At 40.8% G+C, this 22,752-nt stretch overlaps 1 protein-coding gene across 3 annotated transcripts in view; it reads right to left on the minus strand.

Annotated features, from left to right (window-relative positions):
• Nucleotides 1–734: 734 nt before the first annotated feature.
• acsbg2 (acyl-CoA synthetase bubblegum family member 2) overlaps nucleotides 735–22,752 on the minus strand; it is a 52,343-nt gene continuing 30,325 nt past the window's right edge. For all 3 annotated transcript variants that reach the window (XM_041205143.1, XM_041205142.1, XM_041205144.1), the window contains exons 9-15: nucleotides 19,994–20,170; nucleotides 17,031–17,212; nucleotides 14,796–15,029; nucleotides 11,408–11,625; nucleotides 9,325–9,464; nucleotides 5,098–5,344; nucleotides 735–4,731 (exon numbers count right to left, since the gene is read on the minus strand). In XM_041205143.1, coding sequence (XP_041061077.1) covers nucleotides 4,613–4,731; nucleotides 5,098–5,344; nucleotides 9,325–9,464; nucleotides 11,408–11,625; nucleotides 14,796–15,029; nucleotides 17,031–17,212; nucleotides 19,994–20,170 — 1,317 coding nt within the window. In that variant the 3' untranslated portion in view covers nucleotides 735–4,612. The remainder of the gene's footprint in view (nucleotides 4,732–5,097; nucleotides 5,345–9,324; nucleotides 9,465–11,407; nucleotides 11,626–14,795; nucleotides 15,030–17,030; nucleotides 17,213–19,993; nucleotides 20,171–22,752) is intronic.

The raw sequence follows: 22,752 nt of genomic DNA on the forward strand, positions 1-22,752 counted from the left end.
TTGCAAATATGTCAACATTGGCAATGAAGGTGGGACTTTACCATCAAATTTAGCAAAGAATATAAACCTTTAGAGCACTGGGCTGAAGGTTCAGCATTCTCTGCCCAGACAGAGCAGATTTTGTCCTGCATTGAGGGCTGAATCCTCCTTTGGGAGCAGGGTATGATAATGGAATTGTAATTACTGGGCCCATTCGGAGGTAGGTAAAAGCACTACTTTTTAAATTTCCTGTTGAGAGGACGTAGCTAGAATTATATTGGAAATTTTTATCCCATGTCTTGTTTTATCTGCTGAGCCCATTGATGCTATATTTGTAGTGTATGGGTCGATCAGATTTTTTTTTGTATTTAAGTATTTATAAGTAGAAGAGAAAAGTTAGTCAATTGATATTGCTATAAAACAGAGCAGCTATACCAACATATGAGAGGTAATTTCTATCACTAACATATCGGCATATTGCTATGTTTTGAGTTTGATGAGTTTTCTCCTTTATCATTGCTACTGTTACTTTATCTGTAGTGCACTTCCTTTCTAATCTAATTTTATCTGGTCAAGGTCATTTTTGGTCTGCCCATGAGTGATAATTTATGCTACCATATGAATGAGTATTTTATTTTTCCCACTGACAAAATAAAATCACGACTTGAAAACATAATGAACATAAAAATGATTTTTTAAAAATCCACTAGAAGGACCTTTTTACCTACAACATCATCATCATCCTGGAAAGCCACTGAGTTCACAACTTTATTTGGAACATCCAAACACGATGCTATGAAAAATGCAAATGTTCAACGTTGCATATTACATGTTCATGCAAAATTTACAGTCTGCTGCAGCAATAGAATCTGATAATTTACCAAATACAATACCCATATTTACACTGAATACAGTCTGGATGTTATCATTCATAGAAAATAGCAATAATTATACTCCTAGTAGGGATCTTTCATATTGTGACTTGTTGCAAATATATTAACATGATAGCCAAAATATCGCTAATGCAAAAAACCAGAAATAATTCTTCAAACAATAATGTGACAGAAATGCTAACTGGGCAATGTTTTCAAACTTAAGCTTTTATGTTGCCATTTCTGATACCTTTATGGAATTGTGCTCAGTTTAAAAACTGGCAGCCTGCATACATTAGATGGAGTACATTAATATTAACCATAATATAAAGGAATTACCTATTACTTCCTCACTTGGGCAAAATAAGATTCAAATTGTGTATTTCACAACTTAAGAGAAAAACATAATTTTATCTTGGACAACTGTTATTAAAACCACTGTATAAATTATTCATAGAACTTTAAAAAGAACAGAGATGTGCTTTATGTTTTTGTGGCATAGTAAAGTTACTGCCAAAGCATCATTCCTAGCAACAAAAGAATCCAGAGGTGGCTCAATGGATTACTTTTTCTCTGGTTAATATGTCCCCTTCAATCAAAAATTAACATTAGTGCTGAACAATTCAAAACTGGCAAATATCAATTTTTAAGTAAGAACTCAAAAGTGTTTCAAATAAACATGTACAATAATAAAAGGTTTTGAAAATTTAGTCCCAGCATTAAGTTTTTAGGCACTTTTTGCATGTTATCCTAGAAATTACAGCACAGGAGGCCTTTGCAGTCTAGTGTACCTGTCAGTGGTAGTTCAACCGAAGCCATCGATTCTAACCTAATTTTACTTACGTCATTTTATAGTCCCTTTCAAACACCAATTCAATTCCACGTCTTTGTTACACCTAGGCTCGAATGTTCCAATGCACTCCTCACTGGTCTTCCATGGTCTACCCTCCTATTCCGCACAAAACCCATTCACCAATCCCCCAGTTTCATTGATCTATCTACCACCGAGAACTCTATTGTAGCCAGGGGCAAGAACAGGCAGTTTTGTAACTATAACCAAGAACTCCAAATGGCATGTTGTCTTCCAGGTGCCAGGTAGAGCTGTGGAAAAAAAATAAAATGGGGCAGGAGATCAGTTGAAAGTCATGAGTCATATCAGAACTATAGTGAGGAATAGATGAGTGCTGCATAGTGAGTTTCAAGATTTAGGAGACAGACTATAGAGCAGAATGTTAAGGATAGTACCCTGCAATTGTACTTGAATGCTAAACTTCGTCACATAGGGTTTAAAAGTGACTAGATTTGGTGTAAGAGGAAAATGTTCCTGGGTATTGGGGTGTTGAGACCAGTTCTGGAACAGAAATAGCCTCCACAGAATGGCTAGTATTCATCAAATCTGAACAGGATTGGTACATCTCCTTTGGATTAAAATAGGTAGGAGCGGGGGGAAACCAAGATGAAGAAGCAGAAGGGAAATAAGAGAGAAAGATTAAATAAAGCAGGAAAGTCTCCAATTAGAAGAGGGATTAAGAGCAAGATCAAGGCAAATTTTAGATAGAAATCTGTGCAGAATGAAATTTGGAATGATAAAATTACTATGGGATTATGATATGACATAACTTTGGCTAGCAATAAATAGGAGCTAAACATTCCTGTAAATGCTGCAGAGGCTCTGACCACAATCTTCCAAGCACCCTTGGATATGGAAATTGAGAGGACTGGAATGTTACCAAATAACACTTCTGATCAAGGTGAAAAGAATAGATCAGGTAACTAGAGTGTCATAAGACAATGGGTAAAGCATCCAGAGTTCCAAGTTTGGGATAAAGTTAATACTGAAACAAGACAGACTGAATCAAGGACAACCAACATTGGTTGTAAAATACCTGACAAGCTGTAGAAATAATGCAGCTATTGACAAAGGAAGTATGGGGTATATTTATACAGACTTTCCAAAATGACAAGTTGCTGCATAGGAGAATTGTTGATAAAAATTAAAATTAAAGGCACAGTATTAAAGGGAATGTATCAGTGTGGACAAGAACTTAGCTAAAGGACAAGGAAACAGAAATTAGTGGTAGCTAATGCAGCAGAAGGATTTAAGCAGTGGTGTTTCCAAGGCTCAGTAAGGAGCACTGCATTTCGTGGTATATAAATCAGTGATCTGGACTTGGGTCTAGATGATACAAAATTTACAGGCAACAAAAATAGCGTTAACAATAAAAATGGTAGTGAACAATTTCAGGACGTCAAGGCTAAACTCCTGGACTGGGAAGCGAGACTTTAAAGTGGAGAAGCAAGAGGATACGTATTTTGGAAGTACTAGTAAAGAGAAGACAGCTAATTGGAAGAGATTAAGTTACACAAATCTGTAAAAAAAAAAAAGACTTGGATCTCAGGTCTTAATAGGTTCAGAGTTACAAAAGCAGAAATGCAAAAATATATACAAATCATTGGCAAACGTGGAAGGAGTTAAAATGAAAAGTTTTAACTGTGAGCAGAACCAGATAAGACTCTGCCTCTTATTACTGCAGAGTGGGAAAATGTTGAAGTAAGTCTAACAAGAGATATTCAATAAAGGTATAAAAATAGTTTAAGTATAAATGTAAACTAATTGCTATAAAGACATAAAGGAAAGATTGGAAGCACTTTTGTTTGAATTGTAGAGTGGTTAGGGCACAGAATGCCATGGCAGCACAGTGGTGAAAGCAGAACCCACAATAGCTTTGAAAAGGAGAAGTGGATGGCTAGTTGAAAAAGAAAATTGATGGCTCTTTCAGACAGCTGGCATATACATTATTTCCCAGATCCTCCTGTGCTATAAGAATCTACAGTTCTATGATTTTACAAAGTTTAAAGCACTGCCACATTATATTATGGCTTTTCATGTATAAAAATGAAACTTTTTGGCCAGGATGTTCCGACCCTGCTGTAGCAGCACTTGCCGCAGGGGATGCAGCGGACCAGCCAAAAGTCCACTGATTTTCGGTGGGACTGGAAGGTCCCAGCAGCAGGTGGGGCCAAATAATCCCGTCCTTTGTTTTTCTATTTGGCTTGTCCAAATGGGGCTGTACAATTCTCTACAAAATGTACATTTGAAACATAAAAATATATTTCATGACAATTTTACTTTAAGAACAATAAATAGCCACAAAAACAACAAAAGTTTGAGAAGATTAAATAAATTTTTTGGGCTGTACAAAAATAAAAAAAAATGGAAATCCTGGAATAATAATCTTTACACAAGTGGTTGCTCAAACGTAATATGATATCACACTTCTTTGGAGACTGTAATCGTGCACAGCAGAATATCTGCCATTCATCATGGATTTTGTAAACGACATTTTTTTCTGTATCCAAGAGACATTGCTATAGACAGAATGTTTGTTGCCGACCTTTCACGTTTACTACAGTTTGCCATATGCCCACAGAAAGGAAGTCTAATGGCAAAAATAAAGTTTCCTCACCTGTACACACATACATTTAAATATGGTAATAGAACTTTCAAACTAACATTTTTGCAGTGCTAAGCATTTATAGCAAAAAAGTTCTGGTTCCCACCTAATTTCTTTAACAACCCCAATCCCTGAAAAGTACTGATGCAATATAATTAATTTCTTCATTGTGGCAACATCTGTGGAACGTGAAAGTTTATTTGAGGCACAAATGCCAAAATGAATGTTTAAAATTGCAAAATTAAAAATATAAACAAACAATGTACAAATCCAGCCGGTGTTTCACTGCTGTAGTAACTCTTGAGTCTATTTTGCTGTAAGTGGATTATCTGGAGTGTTTGGGGTTATTGCATCCTTGTAGAAATCATCGATTTGGTCACTGTACATCTTCAACACAACAGGCCGTTTCAGTTTCATTGTTGGACCTGTCAATAATAAAAGGCAATAAGCCAGAAATGAGATTGATCAAGATGTTGGAAACACAAGCTTTTCTTTCTTTTTTTTAAAAAAAATGTTTCTTTAAGGCTGTTTATTTGTTTCCTGCTGCCTTTTTCCAGACATTTAAAGGAGCAACTTACTTCTGCTTGCCACTTTCCCTAACATAGGCACCTTACTGTGAGTGTAATCACAGACAGAAAAGAAACACATGCCACTATTGCATATTAAAACATCAACACACCAACTTGTGTAGCCACTGATTTCACTGTGTATGTTTCGACTTGACCTTCTTTGAAATGATAATATGGCACTACTACTTGCATTTATATCCAAGGTACAGATTCATCCCTTACCCAGTTCTCCTCCCGTAACGGAGAAATCCTTTTCTAAAAGAAGCCACTTCTGAATTCGCTGTGCATTTGAAGAAGCCTTTTCATTCACATTTTTGATGCATTCCTGTATGGCACCATACACGTCAACATCCTTGCTGGTTAGGATTTCTGACACCTTCGTGGCTTTGCTCCCTATTTTTTGGCAGAACTGAATTGCTTCTTCCGTTAGGTTATCCTGCGGCTCACCAGTATCACTGTTTACGTTGCACTGGGACAAGGTAAAGTACACGAGTTATTGAGCAGGTTATAATATGCAAATATAATTGTAGAAATATAATTATTTAATTCATTGGTAGTATTAAAATAGCAACATAATCCAACTGATAAATTGTCCAATATTACAATCCATTAGCATTTCAGAGGGAACAACATAACACTATAATTCCAGTGAATTATAAATAAAACAAATCATTTTGAAAGGTGTACTTTAAAATCTCTATATTTCTTACCCATATTAAAATTCCCTGCCAGGACTTTTTCTTCCCTGTTTTCAAATAAAGAAAAGTTACCTACTTTAGAGTCTTCTTCAGAAACTTCCTCACAGGACTAATTGCCCAAGAGATGAAATTACTCAAGGAATGAACTCCCTTAAGATATTCTCAACCAAGTTCATATTTTATATATTCAACTAAGTAATCCTCAAAAACTTGAGATCTGTTGCATCAGTTCATTTTCTCAAATAGTATCCAGGAAATAGAATCGACTGCACACACTTCTCAGGAAGACTTAAGAGTTTTAGCAGTGTGTTGAAGATGCCTTTTCACATGAAGAATGAAGACAGTCTAACAAGGTAGATACTCTCTTTATCATTTCAGCTTTTCTCCACACAACACTGATCAAGTAATTAGGAAAATAAAGAAGGTCCTTTTGCAAACATTCTGGATCTAAAGACCAAACAATAGTGTTTGGTGATGGTTGCCCCAGGCTGCTTTTTTGTCCATGTAGACATACTCATTGAGCAGATGTGTAATGGGGATACATGTTTTGTAACTGATGGGTTTTAAGTTGTAGAAATGGAGACCACTCATTTCCTGACCTTATTACAGCCTTGGTCCAAACAGGGACAAAAAAAAAAAAAGAGCTGAACTCAAGAAATGAGGTGAGAGTCAATACTCTTGACATCAAGGCAGCGTTTGACCGAGTGTGGCATCAAGGAACCCTGGCAATATTGGAGTCAATGGAAATCAGGGGAAGCTCTCCAACGGTTGGAGTCATACCTAGTCCAAAAGAAGATGGGTGTGGTTGCTGGAGGTCAATCATCTCAGCTCCAGGTCATTACTGCAGGAATTTCTCAGGTTAGTGTCCTCGGCGCAACCATCTTCAGCTGCTTCATCAATGACCTTCCCTCCATCATAAGGTCAGAAGTGGGGATGTTCACTAACGATTGCAAATGTTCAGCACCATTCGCGACTCCTCGGATACTGAAGCAGTGTGCCCCCATATGCAGCAAGACCTGAACAACATTCAGGTTTGGCTGATAAATAGCAAGTAACATTCGTGCCACACATGTGCCAGGCAGTGATCATCTCCAACAATAGATAATTAAACCATCTCCCCATGACTTTCAATGGCATTACCATCACTGAATTCCCCACTATCAACATCCTGGGGTTACCATTGACCAGAAACTGAATTGGACTAGCCATTTAAATACTGTGACTACAACAGCAGGGAATTCTGTGGCGAGTAACTCACCTCCCAGCTCCCCAAGTCTGCCCACCATCTTCAAGGCACAAGTCAGGAGCGTGATGGAATACTCCCCACTTGCCTGGATGAGTGCAGCGCCAATAACACTTAAGAAGCTGACACCATCCAGGACAAAGCAGCCTGCTTGATTAGCACCCCATTCATAACTTCCAATATTCACTCCCTCCACCACCAACACAGTGGTAGCATTTTGTACCATCTACAAGATGCGCTGCAGCAACTCACCAAGGCTCCTTCGACAGCACCTTCCAAACAGGCAACCTTTACCCCCACAAATGACAAAGACAGCAGATGGATAGGAACACTACCACCTGCAGGTATTCCTTCCAAGCCACACACCATCCTGACTGGGAACTGTATCCTCATTCTTTCACTGGAGCTGGGTCAAAATCTTGGAACTCCCTCCCTAACAGCACTGTGGGTGTACCTACACCACATGGACTGCGGTGGTTCAAGGTGGCTGCTCACCATCACCTTCTCAAGGGTAATTAGGGATGGGCAATAAATGTTGGCCTAACCAGTGACATCCATGCCCTGTGAAGGAATAAAAAAAAAATACAGAGCTGAAAAATACTACAATCCATTAGGCTGGACCTAAGAACTAAGTAGATTTATCTCTGTTGCCCTGTTACACACCGATATCTGAAGTGCACTGAGCCTGTGAGAGGAGTGTGCATACTTCCTGTCCTCATCCATTAGCATGGCCTGGACACAATCCTTGCCTAGGCCCACACTTTGTCTTGTAGTGGGATCAGTGGAACAGAATCATCTCTGAGGCCCCTGAACACTAGCAACAGGATTCTCCCTACTGCTCGAGAGGAGCAAAATATTGTTTTGTCAAGGAAGCGTTAAACCAAGTAAGTGTCAGTTAAAGCTTAATCTTAAATTGCTTCATTATGTGTTGTGGTGTGTCAACAAAAAACAATTTTGTATTTGTAGGTCACTTTAGTAGTAAAACATCCCAAGGTGCCTCGCAGGAGCATTACCAAACAAAATTCGACACTGAGCCACATATGGAGATATTTACGGCTTGATGATCAAAAGCATTTTAAGAAGCGTCATAAAAGGAGGAAAGAGAGGTGGAGAGGTTGAGAGGGGGAATTCCATAGCTTAGGGCCTAGGCACCAGAAGGCCCTGTGGCAAGTGCTTTGGTTTATATGTTGCTTGGATAAGACTATAAAACAGTCCAAAGGCAAGCTAATTTAGGCATGTTATGAACTTTAAAAAAAAGTGAATAGTAAATATATTAAAATGTTTGTAAGGAAATTAGTCCTTTCTACGATTTCCTCAAGGTGATCAGTGTTGGCCTACTCCAACATTGTAATAATTCTTCATTCCAGCTTTTCCCCCCCTCCACAGTTAAAGGGATTGATGTTTATTCATGTTGCTGATACTTCTCCCTGCTCTCCTCTACAATGTTGCACCAAAACAAATAATTGTAATTACATTTAAAACCAAAGAAAAAAAAATATCTGACAATGTAGGTAGGGGTAAATACACATTGCATTTACCTGTAAAATTTCCTTCAATATTCTATACCAACTGTGAATACAAAATATAATCCTGATATGTACAACAAAAAGCAGCCTACATCTAAACGGGCACGAATGAACAGGGTAGGAGATTAGCTACTAACAGAGGACTAGATTAAGACTCTATTTTAAACACGATACAAGAAGCAGAATTTAGATGGAGGTTGAGGAAGAAGAAAACAAATAGCAACTAAACTGAAAAAAAAAAGCAAGGAGCACAATTTACCTCAACACAAGAAGCATTAGAAATTAAAATGCTGGAACTGTAAGCATAGTGAATAAAAGGAAAATGATGTCAAAGGGAACTTGAAAACATATTTCACCACAAAAATATTCAGAGATACAGGAATGATTGGATGAAGTGTAGCTTGTCATACAAGACAAATTGGGACAATGTATGGAAGGGTAAGAAGTGAGTTAGTGGCTAGTGGTGGACAGGAATCACCACACAGACTGATGAGATAAAGATGACTACTAAAAACTTGTCCTGTTGCATCATTGTGATGTGACTGGCGCAGAATATGATGAACATCAGCCATGAGGACAACAGCACTGGAGCAATAAGTGAGTCCAGGGATGGGGAGGTTGGCCAGGGGAGGGTATATGGCACCTAGCAGCGGTCCACAATGTAATGCAAAACAGCGCTACAAATATATCAAGGGGACATAATGTTAATTAGGTGAATAAAGTCAGATCATAGAAAAACTACTTATTCAAAAGGGAGATTAATGGAATGAGCTGTAAATGTCGAGTTTGAGTTGAAACTGAATGGTGGACTGGCAAATTAAAATAGAGATGAGTTTGATGGGCTTGCCTCAGTTTTCATTTAAAAATAAAATTAAAGCCTCTGCAAGCTCCCCTCACTCCCATCAGGATACCTTCCATGTTAAATGACTTCTGAACATATCCATACAGCTCTACAGCCACTATAAATCTAAAAAAAAAATACCTTCAATGTTAATAACATCGATAGGAATTTGCGTTTGTCTCCTATCAGCATGGCATTGCTGATGATTGGTAAACGTTCCTTTACGGCGTCTTCAATGGGAATAGGAGGTATGTTTTCCCCACCGGCAGTAATAATCAACTCTATCACAGAAAAACACGGATAATTAACAATGAAACATGAATTCCACAATGAAGGTGAAGGACTTGTATTTCTATGGCACCTTTCATGACCTCAGGATATCCCAAAGCACTTTTGAGGCAATTAAATACTTTTTTTTGAGGTGAAGTCACTGTTGTAATGCAGCATTATTACAGCACTAAGGCTAGTTAAGAATTTCTGGTTAAGCCCCCAGGAATCAGCAAGGCAGATTTCCCCGGGTCTCTGCCCAGGTGTACTGACCGAACACTGCACAGGTATCAGAAATTGGGTAGGTCACAGTGCACATCTGTAAAGGAAGTCACCTGATTTTTCTCTTATTTAAAATTAGCTATAACTGGATTCTGTGGTTTCAGATGCAGGAAAATCTCCCTTAGCATTAGTAGAGGTTAGTTAACGTGCAAGATAATTTGATGGATAGAATGAGAACGGTCATGTACATTCCTGTTTATACACATGAAAGTATCATTGTGATGTTCCAGATGGTCAGTAGGTATTCTTGCTGGACCTCACCATTGCTCCTGTTCATTTTGTACTATAACATTTTCACCCCACAAACTACAGGGCTAGATTTCCACTCATGCATAGTCAATGGACTGAAGATCTAGTTCTATATGGTTCATTACATGAGATTGCAAGAATGAATAGAACAGAGTGGGAAATGACAGTACTGGGAGTAGTTTTCAACCTTAAACCAAAACGTATGGGACTTCTAATGACATTCCAGTCTGCCAGTCTTGGGCATACCAGCTGAGATGATATGTAGTTCAGTGACCATCCACTGAACCTTTGGACTTCAGAAACTTGAGGTATTTCTGAACTACCTTTTTAGGGGATATCTGGAAACTTGTTTGGGGTGAATTCTTTGCTACCCCAATGCTAGTATCTTGTCTGATTAAGAAAAAAAATCAAGTCAGATCTCAAACAATCTAATCTATTAACCCTGCAGAATCTTTGAGGTGCATTTCTGAAATGAAGTAAAGTTCTTACCAATAGTTTTGAAGTTATTATTTGCAGTGACTCCTCCCCAAATTTCTGCATGCAACTATCTACCTTGGAACAGATTAAATGAGTGTACCTCCTGTGTGCATTCCCCATTTTAAAAATCACTCATTGAAGGAAATCCCTCCCTAACCCTCTCTATCTCCTCCAGGCCATATCTCAAAATTTACCTCTTTGACCAAGCTACCAATCATCAATCCTAGTACTTTAAAATAGCTAATGTCTAATTAATTTTGTGGCTAAGTATTAAATGTCGTTTATAACGATCCTCTGAAGCATCTTATGACACACTATGTTAAAGGTGCTACCTAGATGCCCGTGGTTGTTGTTGGGTCATTCGAACAAGAATCCCAGAGCAAGCCACTCGCTCTCAGTTGCTGAGATGGCCACGGGTCTGTTGGACAGAAACTGAGTGTTATGATAAAAGGGTTGCTGATTTAGGTATTGTCATACTGTGTCGGTTGAGCGTGGAGAGCTTTCAAAAGGAGTTCAAAAGCACAGACTTCCTGGTGATTGTATACAACTTTTGCTAGTGTTATTAAAAGATTTCCAAAAGGGGTGAATTTTAAGTTGGAGGAAACGACAATTCAATTGCTAAAGCCATCATGTTATTATGAAATACCCAAAACTTTTTTGCTTAAACTTTTATTTTAAACATTGGAGTCTCAGTTACTTGGAGAAAAAAATGGTGGATGAAAACGTTTCCTCAAAACACTTTGAGCGATCCATTGGGAAAACAATAAAGTACCACACACAGTGGTCAGTTTTGCAATTACACACTGGTAGCCTCTATTATAAAAGAAGGCAATAGGAAAATGATACAAAGGTGTGACATAAAAATAAACTGGAAATAAAGTTTGTGTGGACATTAAAAGAAAATATGTATGCTTTTTCTAAGATGTGGACAGATTATGAACGTAGTTACCTTTAATTCTTCCTGTTATATATAGGAATCCTTTCTCATCATGTTTTCCCAGATCGCCTGAATGTAGCCAGCCATCCTCATCAATTGCTTCTTTGGTCTTATCCTCCATGTGCAGATAACCCATGAATACATGCCTGCCCCAAAAACAAATCTCGCCACAACCATCCTCGTCAGGATTGAAGATTTTTGTTTTGCATCCGGGCATCTCCTTCCCACAGCTAGAAGAAATGAACCCATCAATAACGTAAAGTAAAAATATGGAATAAACTTAGGGGTTGAAATTTCACATCGAGTAAACTGGTGGTTCTAGTGCAGCCCCTTCATTTAGATGCAGCTGACATGTTTCTCTGCACCAAGAGTGAAGATATTGGGATTTCCTGTACACCAGGCGTCTTCTTTTGTATGGCTTTAGGAGCAGAAGTCGTCTCCACAGCTTCAATGTCAAGTTCCCTAGCCAGTCCAATGCCCTGCTGGACAGCAAGTGTAACAAGATCTCACCCTCAAACATGAGTCAGTGGCAAGATATTATTGTCAGCTCCATGGTTTGGTCACAGTTTCGCCAGGTGAGGTTTTAAAGTGCCGCATCAGGTGAACACATCGGCCATGTCCAGTCTGGGGGAAGAGTGTGGAGTAATGGTGATGTAACTGGACTAGTAAATCCAGAGGCCCAGGTAAATGCTATAGGGCTGTGGGTTCAAATCCCACTAGCAACTGGTGGAATTTGAATTCAATTTTTAAAAAACCGGAATTGAAAATTAGTCTCATCATTGATTGTCACAAAAACCCATTTGGTCCACTAATGTCCTTTAGGGAAGGAAATCTGCCGTCCTTATATAGTCTGGCCTACATGAGACTCCAGAGACATGGCAATGTGGTTGACCCCTAACTGCCACTCGATTCAAGGGCAAATGGAGATGGGCAACAAATGCTGGCCTTACCAGTGATCCCCACTTCCCATGAAAGAATAAAGAAAAAAATTTCAACTGAAGGTTGTACACATGCTCTGGTAACGATTAAAGCCTGGTTGTTGAGATGTTAGGCAAAAGGCAATGGGCAGAATTGTCTCAGATTTGCACTAAGTGCAGTAGCAGGTGGGAAAAAAACGATGTTTTACCTGCTGGCCACAATGGCGGCTTTTCGCACAGTATCGTCCCAAACCTGCCAAGTTAATTATGCATTCCCGGGGTTCACACCGTTTCAATGGCAGGCGGGCTCCGATTCGCCTGTCACGCCATCACCTCATCTTCATCACACCAGGCACCACATTTAAAGTACAACCGCACTCAGTGATTCCAACCCAGGACTGCAGCAAAGAGGACTGAAAGGCAAGAAGACTGCAGCCCTTCAGCACCTTTTGGATGCCGTGGAGGCCTGCTATAATGTCCTCTACCCCTGCTCTTGCTGCAGGAGGGGCAGCTACATTACCACGCTGGCTTGGTAGGCAATGGCAGTGGTGGTCAGTGCCAATGCTGCACAGAAGAGGTTGGCCATCCAATGCAGATAAGAGGATGAACGATCTCATCTATGCAAAATATGGCAACTAGCTCATCCCTCTAAACTCACATGCTCAAGCCCATCACACATTCGCCGGAACCTCACTCACTCATCGAGGGACATCACCACCCATTCTCACACATACCCTCATATGTCCATCTGGCCTCATCTCCTCTGGAGACTGCCTCCTCACCATCTTGAGGCCACTTGCACAGATCATTACACATGTGTCCCTACACGTGCCTTGGGATACCCCCCTTCCCTAGTGCAGCTCTCGCCCTGTAGCCTCTTCCCTTGCCTGAAACCATTTCTCCCCCTTCCCCAAGCAAGACCTTGCCCTGCAGCCATTGAAAGGGCACCCAAGTATGGCTGATCTGGTAGGTAGAGGCCTACCCGTGAGCTCCCCTAAAAGTGATGTGGTGCTGTCTGTGAAGCCTGGCGCTGATGACTGCCAGTGCTGACCAAAACAAGGTAGCAAACAAACCTTGAAGTCCTGAGCGAAGTGCAGCCCGCCAAGTGCACGCCTTATATATGCTGTTGTGAAACACGTTGGCATATTTTCCCCACCGACATGGGCGGACAATCCAGCAGGGGGTCGTGGAGGGAAATTAGTCTGGCAGGCTGGCCTTATAATGACATGCAAATGTATTACAATGAGGGTCCTGACGTCTGATGGCGGGGAATGTGGCCTGCCATTGACGAGCTGAGTGGACGATTGCAAACTGGTGATGTCGTGAAACGGATTTTTGTCCTTCTCGCCATATTGTCCGCTCACGCCACTGAACGCCCGATGTCAGCGGGCATGGAAAATCCCGGCTAATGAGTTTATTGGGGAGGATGTTTTCCTCCAGGTTTCATCGGCGTTTCGGAGTTGGAGATGTTCAATTCATGTTCAGGAGTAATACGTAAAAGCGTCTAAAAGTTTGAAATTGGTCATTTTCTGCTGAGGAGAGGCAGGGCTGCTAATGTTCAGGAGGAAGGGAGGATAACCGGTCTCAAAAAGCTTTTTAAGGATGGGGATCCAATAATAATAATAGTAGCACCAAACAAAAGAATTCAATGCAAAGTGACAAGGATAGTTGCAATGTGATGAGGATAAAAACTCTCAGCAGAAGTTCCAGCTGAACAGTTTTACAGCAAAAGCTTGTAGCTGCCCATAGGCGTATATTATTCTCTAAGTCTACAGAGGCCCAAAAGTGCTGACCTTGCATCAAAAGAACAATACATCAGAATTCCCAAGTTCCGAAGAAGAGTCATCCCGGCCTCTCCACAGACGCTGCCAGACCTGCTGAGTTTTCCTGCATTTTCTGTTTTCATTTCAGACGTCCAGCATCCGCAGTGCTGTGCTTTTATTTCAGAATTCCTGGGGCTGTAATGACCTGCCTCCCAACAATGTTTTCAACGAGCCGTGCACGACGGAGCAGCAGGAACCTTGTGTGCCATCAGCACAGGCCCATCAGAAAACGTGAGGCTAGTACCTTACAAGGACAGAGACCCCAAAAGTCTGCTGCACCTGAAATACCTCAGTGCTGCCAGTGACCTGGAGCACAATTTCATTCCTTTGAAATTATGGTTTCCAAATGCAGTGTTTTTTTTAAAAAGTTAAGAAAATTTAGCCGCTTTTCACCTCAAGCTTTGTTGTTACTTCTTTTGATGTAGCAACTCACTTTGAGGTACAACTTTGCCAAGGACTTATACCAATATGTTTCTGGTCTGTATGACTCAGTGGTAAGAAGCAGAGAGTTTCACATCATCAGGGGAGTGCATAGTAAAAATATTTGATGGGTTACTAGCTACTAAAACCCATTGCATCTGGAAAAGAAAACTGCTGTTAAGCAAAAAGATTTTGCTCGATGTGGCGAATCAAATACAAAATTGAGGGGAGTGGCACTACCTGGAAATTCTGAAGGCATTGGGTACAGAAATGGTGTGCGGTCCCGAGCTCTCACTCATTCCATACAGCTCATATACAGGGATGTTGAGGCTAAGGAAGAACTCCAGAGTGTCTTTGGTTATCGGAGCTGCTCCAGTATAACATTTTGTGCAACGAGTCAATCCTAAAGCGTTCCGAACCCTTTTAAACACAAGCTTGTTGGCCACCCGGAAGTCAAACGAGACAGCCATATTTCTGAAGAACAGAACAAAAATATTTATTTCAAATGACTTTGCTACTGTAAAAACGTTAAGTGGTTTATCATTTGTGGTGACGGTCCATATTGTTAGTACGCTACAAAGCTACGTAGTTAATGGGGAGATGGTGGTACGGCGGTAACGAAACTGAACCAGTAACCCAAAAGCCCAGGCTCATGCCCTGAGGACATGAGTTCAAATCCCACTGTGGCAACTGGTGGAATTTAAATTCAATATTGGAATATAAAGTCAGTCTCAGTAATGGTGACCATGAAAGTATCATCCATTGTCTTAAAAACCCATCCGGTTCACTAATGCTCTTTGGGGAAGGAAATCTGCCGTCCTTACCCGGGTCCGGCCTACATGTGACTCCAGACCCACAGCAATGTGGTTACCTACCACATGGCCTAGCAAGCCACTTTTTCAAGGGCAACAGGGGTGAGCACTTACCAGTGACGCCCACATCCCATGGAAGAATAAAGAAAAAAAACTTGAGGGAATTTGGATTGATTGGCATATTAGGGGTTAGAAGAGACATATTTTGGTTGTAAATTGAGGCCCTTTTCCCTTTCACCTGATGCCTTGTTTCGGATAGATGAAAAAACTGTTACAGCTGGAACAACTGGTACTTTAATGTTGCAATAAATGTTGCAAGATATTTTTAAAAACAGGCAGAGGCAGTGGGCCTTCACAGTTCAATCAGTATAGTACTCAGACTATGGTGAAGACTCTATCCGTTGTATTTGAGAAAAAGCCATCGTCAGAACATTTGTCAGTGAAACTGTCAGTTTGTCTGGGATATCTGCTCCCTGTGTGGGCACTGACACTCGTCTGCAGCTGTTAATGCGACTGAATTGGGAAACCTATTTGGGTGGGAGTGAAGTGCCATTTTTGAAGATTTGCCTGAGGAACAGTAAAAGTGCTTGGCTTTGACATTTTGTATACCTTTGGAGAAATGTTTAATCTCCCTGCCTGTTCCCAGCACAGAAACTAAGTGATAAGCTGTGCTGTGATCAGATGTTATGAGGTTCACAGAAGCAGCCTCGATAGACAGGCTTCATTACAGGAAAAGTACAAACTAAATTGTTATATCTCAAATTTCAAAATATCACAAAGCTTAATTATAAGCTGACTGGAAACATTTTTTTAAAAAACTGCAGGGCAGGATTTTTATTTTGGGGTCAGGACCCTGATGCCAGGATCAAATCCTGTGCCCGACCCTGCACCGCTATAGGAAACAGTCACCCCACTCAATTTTCAAAGGAATGGCCAAATTAACGGCCAGGGAGCATGCTTGCCGGTCAATTGAGGATGGCATGGGGGGGGGGGGGGTGAGCAGGGTGGCATTCTCCTGATGCTGGAGGTAATACAGGAGGCCCTTCAACACAGAGAAGCGCAGGAGGCCGCCCTTGCACATAAGGGAGAAAAAAAAAGGGGTGCCTCAAGATGGAGGTGCCCTCTCAGCACTTTCAACGTCAGAATGCCATTGTGACAGGGAGCCCCTCCACAATGCAGGCTGCAAAACACCTTTCAACATTGGCACTAGGATGGAAGGGGGGGGGGGGGGGTTAATATTTCTGGGGCACTGGCTTCCTGGTTTGGCACTAGGAGACCACCCACTTTCACTGACAATGTTTCCGGCCACTGGGCCAGGCCTGTCTGCCAACTGGATGGTGCTCGAGTTAACAGCCTTTATTGGCTACTTGCCGTTCATGGATGGGTAGCCATTTCACCATGACCTGGCCTGTTTGAAAATGGCCCCCGAGGTGGGACTAAGCCGGCATGTTGGCCAGCGGTGGGAAATTGCAGGTTGCCCGCTTCCACTGACCACAAAGTTCAGTTCGCAGTGTTCACGTCAGAAACAAAAACCCTTTGCTGCACAGAGTTTACCTGGGCAACCTCAGTTGTGCAGTTACAAGACAATTGAACAAATGGTTGCAGAGAGAGAGAGAGAAAACTAGACATCACAACATCATAGTACACCCTGCTTTACACATACCCATTCATGCGATTTAGATTGGTTTTTAAACCAACATCTTTTGCCCAGGAAGCCATTTTCCTCTTTATGGTCGAGGATTTTGCGCCTACAGTCTTCATTTTCTCTTGCATCTTCTCCCAGACACGAGGCACACCCATAAATGCTGTAGGATGCACCTCCTTCATCGTCATCACCAAAGAGCCCTGAAGTAAACCATAATTAGAACCCAAGAGTAAATTTATTTGCACCCCAAATAATTCTTTCAGTAAGGTGTACTGTGAAATGGTCATACCAAGAAAAAAGGGACTCTCAAGTCACAAGCCCTAATACAGTAGTGCTTTCAACAGGTGCTGCATGTAAAAGGCCTGACATATCCACACATTATGTACAGTAGCACTAAATAGGTGGATACCTCTCCCCTCAGTATTCTTCACTCCATGATTAGATTAAGGCTAAGATTTGTACAGGCAGTGACTTCTGGAACATACTGACCTCCACAATGTCCTTGGCCTGGTCTCCTTCATCCTTTTCTATCAAATTGAGTAACACAGAAGTGCCAAATTCAATCCCAATCACTTTAATGCCAATTTCAACTCAACAATTTGGATCAATCCATTTTAGCTCAGTTGGCTAGATGGCTAGCATGTAGATTGGATTGATGTCAACAGCGTGGGGTTCAATCCCCGTTCCAGCTGAGGCAGGCTTGGGGCCTACCTCGTGCCCTAGCCAAAATGAAAATTACAGCACTTTGCCATGGTTTACCGAATAATCACCACGGACCTGCCTTTGGACAGAAAACTGAGGATGATTACATTCATACAAACTAGCTACCATATTTAAATTAATCTGAATTTTAACACCAAAACTTTGAAATGCAAAATGCTTCCTCCAAATGCAAAGAAAGGTCGTTTGGTCCAAATAGTCTGTGTTGGCGTTTATCCTTCAAATGAATAGAATTCATTTAGCCATTGTAATATCCCTTTAGTACCCATTCCATGCATCACTTATCTAACTCTTAAATGCTTACATTATTTCTGCTTCAATCAAGAATCCCAGCCTTACCCACCATGAGCTCTGTGTTCTGCCAACTCTAGCCTCTTATGTACCACTGCACCCCACCCCACCTTTTTGCCCACCAATGGTGGTCTCCAATTGTTCAGCCCAAAACTCTGAAAGTCCCTCCCTAAACCACTCTGCCTCTCTCCCCACCTTTAGGACCATCCTTAAAAATCTAACGACACACCAAGCTTTCAGTCACCTCTGCTCATTAACGCTCCCCCCCTAAGCTGCACGGATGTGTGGCAGTGCAGTAATCAGGAGCATGCCGATTGCTGCACAGCTGCATCCAAGCAATGTTCCTTTTAGAGGTGCATGGCAATCTTAAAGAGACCGCTCGACGCAACAAATAGGTCACCCACAGCAAACAGAACATACAAATTAGGAAGAGGAGGCCACTCAGCTCCTTGAGCCTGCTCCGCCATTTAATAAGATCATGGCTGATCTGAATATAACCTCAATCTCACATTCCTGCCTACCCCTGATAACCTTTCACCGCCTTGTTAATCAGGAATCTATCTCGCTTTTCTTTGAAAATTTTCAAAGACTCTGCTTTCACTGCCTTTTGAGGAAGAGAGTTCCAAAGACTCTCAACCCTCAGGAAAAATTTCTCCTCATCTCTGTCTTGAATGAACGACCCCTTATTTTTAAACAGTGATCCCCTAGTTCTAGATTCTCCCACAATAGGAAACATCCTCACCACATCCACCCTGCCAAGACCCCTCAGGATCTTAAAGGTTTCAATCAAGTCGCCTCTTACTCTTCTAAATTCCAGTGGATACAAGCCTAACCTGTCCAGCCTTTCCTCACAAGACAATCCATCCATTCCTGGTATTAGGCTAGTAAACCTTCTCTGAGCTGCTTCTAATGCATTTAAATCTTTCTTTAAGGAGGCCAGTACTTTACACAATACTCTAGATGTGGTCTCACCAATGCCCCGTGCAACTGAAGCATAACCTCCCTACTTTTGTAATCAACACCCCTCATAATAAATGATAACATTCTATTAGCTTTGCTAATTACCTGCTGTACCTGCATACTAACCTTTTGTGATTCATGCACTAGGACACCCAGATCCCTCTTCATCTGAGTTCTGCAATCTCTCACCATTTAGATAATAAGCTTTTTTATTCTTCCTGCCAAAATGAACGATATCACATTTGCCCGCATTATACTCCATTTGCCAGATCTTTGCCCGCTCATTTAACCTATGTCACTTTGTAGCTTCTTTACCTCCTCTTCACAATTTACTTTCCTACCTTTCTTTGTGTCGTTTGCAATTTAGCAACTATTCCTTCAGTCCCTTCATCCAAGTCATTTATAGAAATTGCAAAAAGTTGAGGCCCCAGCACTAATCCCTGTGGCACACCACTTGTCACATCCTGCCAACCAGAAAAAAACCTATTTATGCCAACTCTCTGCTTCCTGTTAGCTAAACACTCTCCTATCCATGCCAATATGTTACCCACTACATTATGAGCTTTTATTTTCTGCAATAACCTTTGATCTGGCACTTTATCAAATACCTTCTGGAAATTAGAGGGAACATTGTTCCTAATATTTCCTCCTTTGGATTTGTGTCAATTTTTATTTAACTATGGGCTTGTTAATCACTACAGGATGTTTTCCTATGTTAAGAAAGTGCTTTATAAATACAAGTTGCTTTTGACATTGTTTGACAATTGTTTGACATTGCTGCACTCGCTCACAACTGGGGCACTGGAAGGCTACAGGAAATCCTGCGCTGCAAAAGGAAACCATTTGCATTCTTCCTCCTGCAAGAAAATCACAGAAACTGCTTCATTTCCAATTGTGGAGAAGTCAGTAAATACATAACTTCTCTCCTTATGGATATGCAGACCTCAGAGAAGCATTAAAAACAAACACTGAATTAAAATAAACACATTTCGTGCTGAATTTTTTTTTACCTTCAGTGCATCAGGTTGTGCAAAATAAATGGTTCCTCCAAACTTTATGGACAACCAGATGTCAATCATTTGTGCAGCAATATGACTAAGTGGCAGGTAACTAACAATTGCTTCTTGACTCTCAGTAGCTGGTCGCAGATTCACCATATTTCCTGCTGCATAAGCTGTCCATGTTAGCTGCAGTTATAAAAGAAGTATTTTAATGGCCCCACAGCCAGAAATGTATTACTAAACATAATGCACAGCTTTCATTATTCCCACCCCCTCCTGAGGAGTGTGATGCCAGCATAGTCCATTCTTTAGTCATCCCATTTTGTCCCGAGGGGACAGCATGCCATCTTTTTGAATGGCAGCAGTTCTCGTGATGATGGTATTCCCTTGGTGGGAAGTAATAAATAACCAACACATCTATTGTGCTTGAAAAATTAATATAGGTTCTTTTCCTTTATGTTTCAGTTTCAAATTTACAGCATCTGCTGAACCTACATCAGCAAAGGCAGTTCTGCTCAGATTGCTGCCACTTAGCCTGTGGGGATGGACACTTGGAGGATGGTGCGTACAGGCGGTGACATCTAAGTTATATTGCTACAAAGTACACTTATAAATACGATAGAAATTCTTTATTTCACCCTGAATTAGAAACTTTTTGTATTTTTGTGTATAAAATGTAATTTTTGAAAAAGGTCATTTTGGTTTAATTTTTGTATGTAGTCAAGAAGCTAAATGCTCTGATAAAAGTAAAATATTGCAGATGCTGGAAATCTGAATCTGAAACAAAAACAAAAATAGCTGGAAAAACTCAGCAGATCTGACAGCATCTGTGGAGAGGAAGACAGAGTTAACATTTCGAGTCCGTATGAATCTTCATCAGAACTAAAGATAAATGCTCTAATGGCTTGCATTAAAACATAGCTCTTCAACCAAAGAACATAAAACATTTTCATCTTAAAGAGGTGGGCTTTGACAAAACTGAGGGGAGAACAACAGAATCATACTAGTGAGTGACTTTAACAATCCAAAGATGGACTTGGGTAAAAAAAAAATGCAAGAATAAAGAGAAGGGACATCGTTCTAGATTGGTATGTTGTTAGCCAAAGAAATGGGAGAGTGCTGGATCAAATTCCATAAAATTAAGTAGGACAAGTAGGCAATGTAAGTGATGCAAAGGTCTAAGAAAAAGTGACCATAACATAATTAGATTAGTTTTGCTTTTAAAAAAATAAACAGGGTCTTAGAGCAAATAGAGCAGAATTCAACATGACAATACCAAGGACAAGAGACTGGAGTTCTTTTCGGACAAGCCAATTGGTAACGTTTGAATCTATAACTAGAGGGCATAAATTTATCCAAGGATCAGGGGAAAGATCAGGATATATTGCTCTTTGTAAACATAGAGAGCTTTTAAGATATGAAGGGAAGCAATTTTCAACTGTTGGGCTGGCGATGAAGGTGTGAGGGGGAGTTTAGCAACGCACAAAGCCTACCTAGTGCAATCTTTGGGCAGATCTATAAAAGGACGAGCCAATGGTCTGCCTGTTTCCAGCGAAGGGCAGGTGAAATATGCATAAGGGTCCAACGCCATGTGTTGGATTGCATTTGTAATTTTCAGGTGCAAATGTACAGAATGTGCACCATATTGAAGAACCCAAACCAGAATCTTTGAATGGCCTCAAGAAAGGCCATTTTTTTTTTGGAGAAAAGAAAGAATTTGGTCCTGGGGAGTGCTCAGAACAGGCAAGTTAAACTCAATGGTTTTTGTGGGGTAGGTGGTGGTATGAATTTTAACCCAACAACATTGAAGGAACAGTGAAGATGGATCCATGTCAGGATGGTGTGTGGTGTGGAGTGATAAGAATTCCATTGTATATGCTGGCTTAGTATAAGTAATGCAGTATTGGTACAGCTACATCCAGTTGGGGGACTAATACAACTAGTACTGCATTAGAAAAAAAAAGCAAATGTCACAACAAAAATTGGTGAATATAAAAATTTGAGAAAGATATAAAAAAAAACTAAATAAAACTGATAATCAAAAAGCAATAAAAACAAAAACATTGTGCACATTATTACAACTCCAATTAATTCAACAAAATTTAACAGTTTTCAATATTAAAGCTTTTTTTTCTCTCTCTCTCTCTCATGGGCCACTACAGCTAACAGAATGAGATATAGACACTGGTCCTTTATTCTTGGAATGTAGGTATCACTGACAAGACCAACATTTGCTGCCCAGCCCTAATTGCCCTTGAATTGAGTGGCTTGCTAGGTTATTTCGAAGGTAAGAGTCACCCACATTGCTGTGGTCAGGAGTCATACAAGGCCAAACCAAGTAAGGATAGCAGATTTCATTCCCTAAAGGGCATTAGTGACCCAGGTGGGTTTTTAAGACAATCAATGATAGCTTCATGGTCACCGTTACTGAGACTAACTTTAGATTCCAGATTTTATTAACTGAATTCAAATTCCACCAGCTGTCAAGGTGGGATTTGAACCCCTGTCCGCTGGGCATTAGCCTGGGCCTCTGGATTACTAGCCCTGTGACATTACCACTATGCCACCATCTCTCCCCGCTCAGCCAAATAGAGGGTGAGGTTGAAAGACAGGCAGCCGTGGATTCAAATATGTGGAGCTCTCTCCCGCTATGATCCAGCCTCCGGAAGTATTGGGAGGGTGACAGCATCTTGGCCGCAAGCAGGTAGTCTATTAGGCCAATTAACAAGCTTATCTTGCCACTCAACAAGAGCCCGCTGAGGCTGAAA

Source organism: Carcharodon carcharias, chromosome 14 (genome assembly GCF_017639515.1).
Source record: "Carcharodon carcharias isolate sCarCar2 chromosome 14, sCarCar2.pri, whole genome shotgun sequence".
Taxonomy (NCBI): Eukaryota; Metazoa; Chordata; class Chondrichthyes; order Lamniformes; family Lamnidae; genus Carcharodon; species Carcharodon carcharias.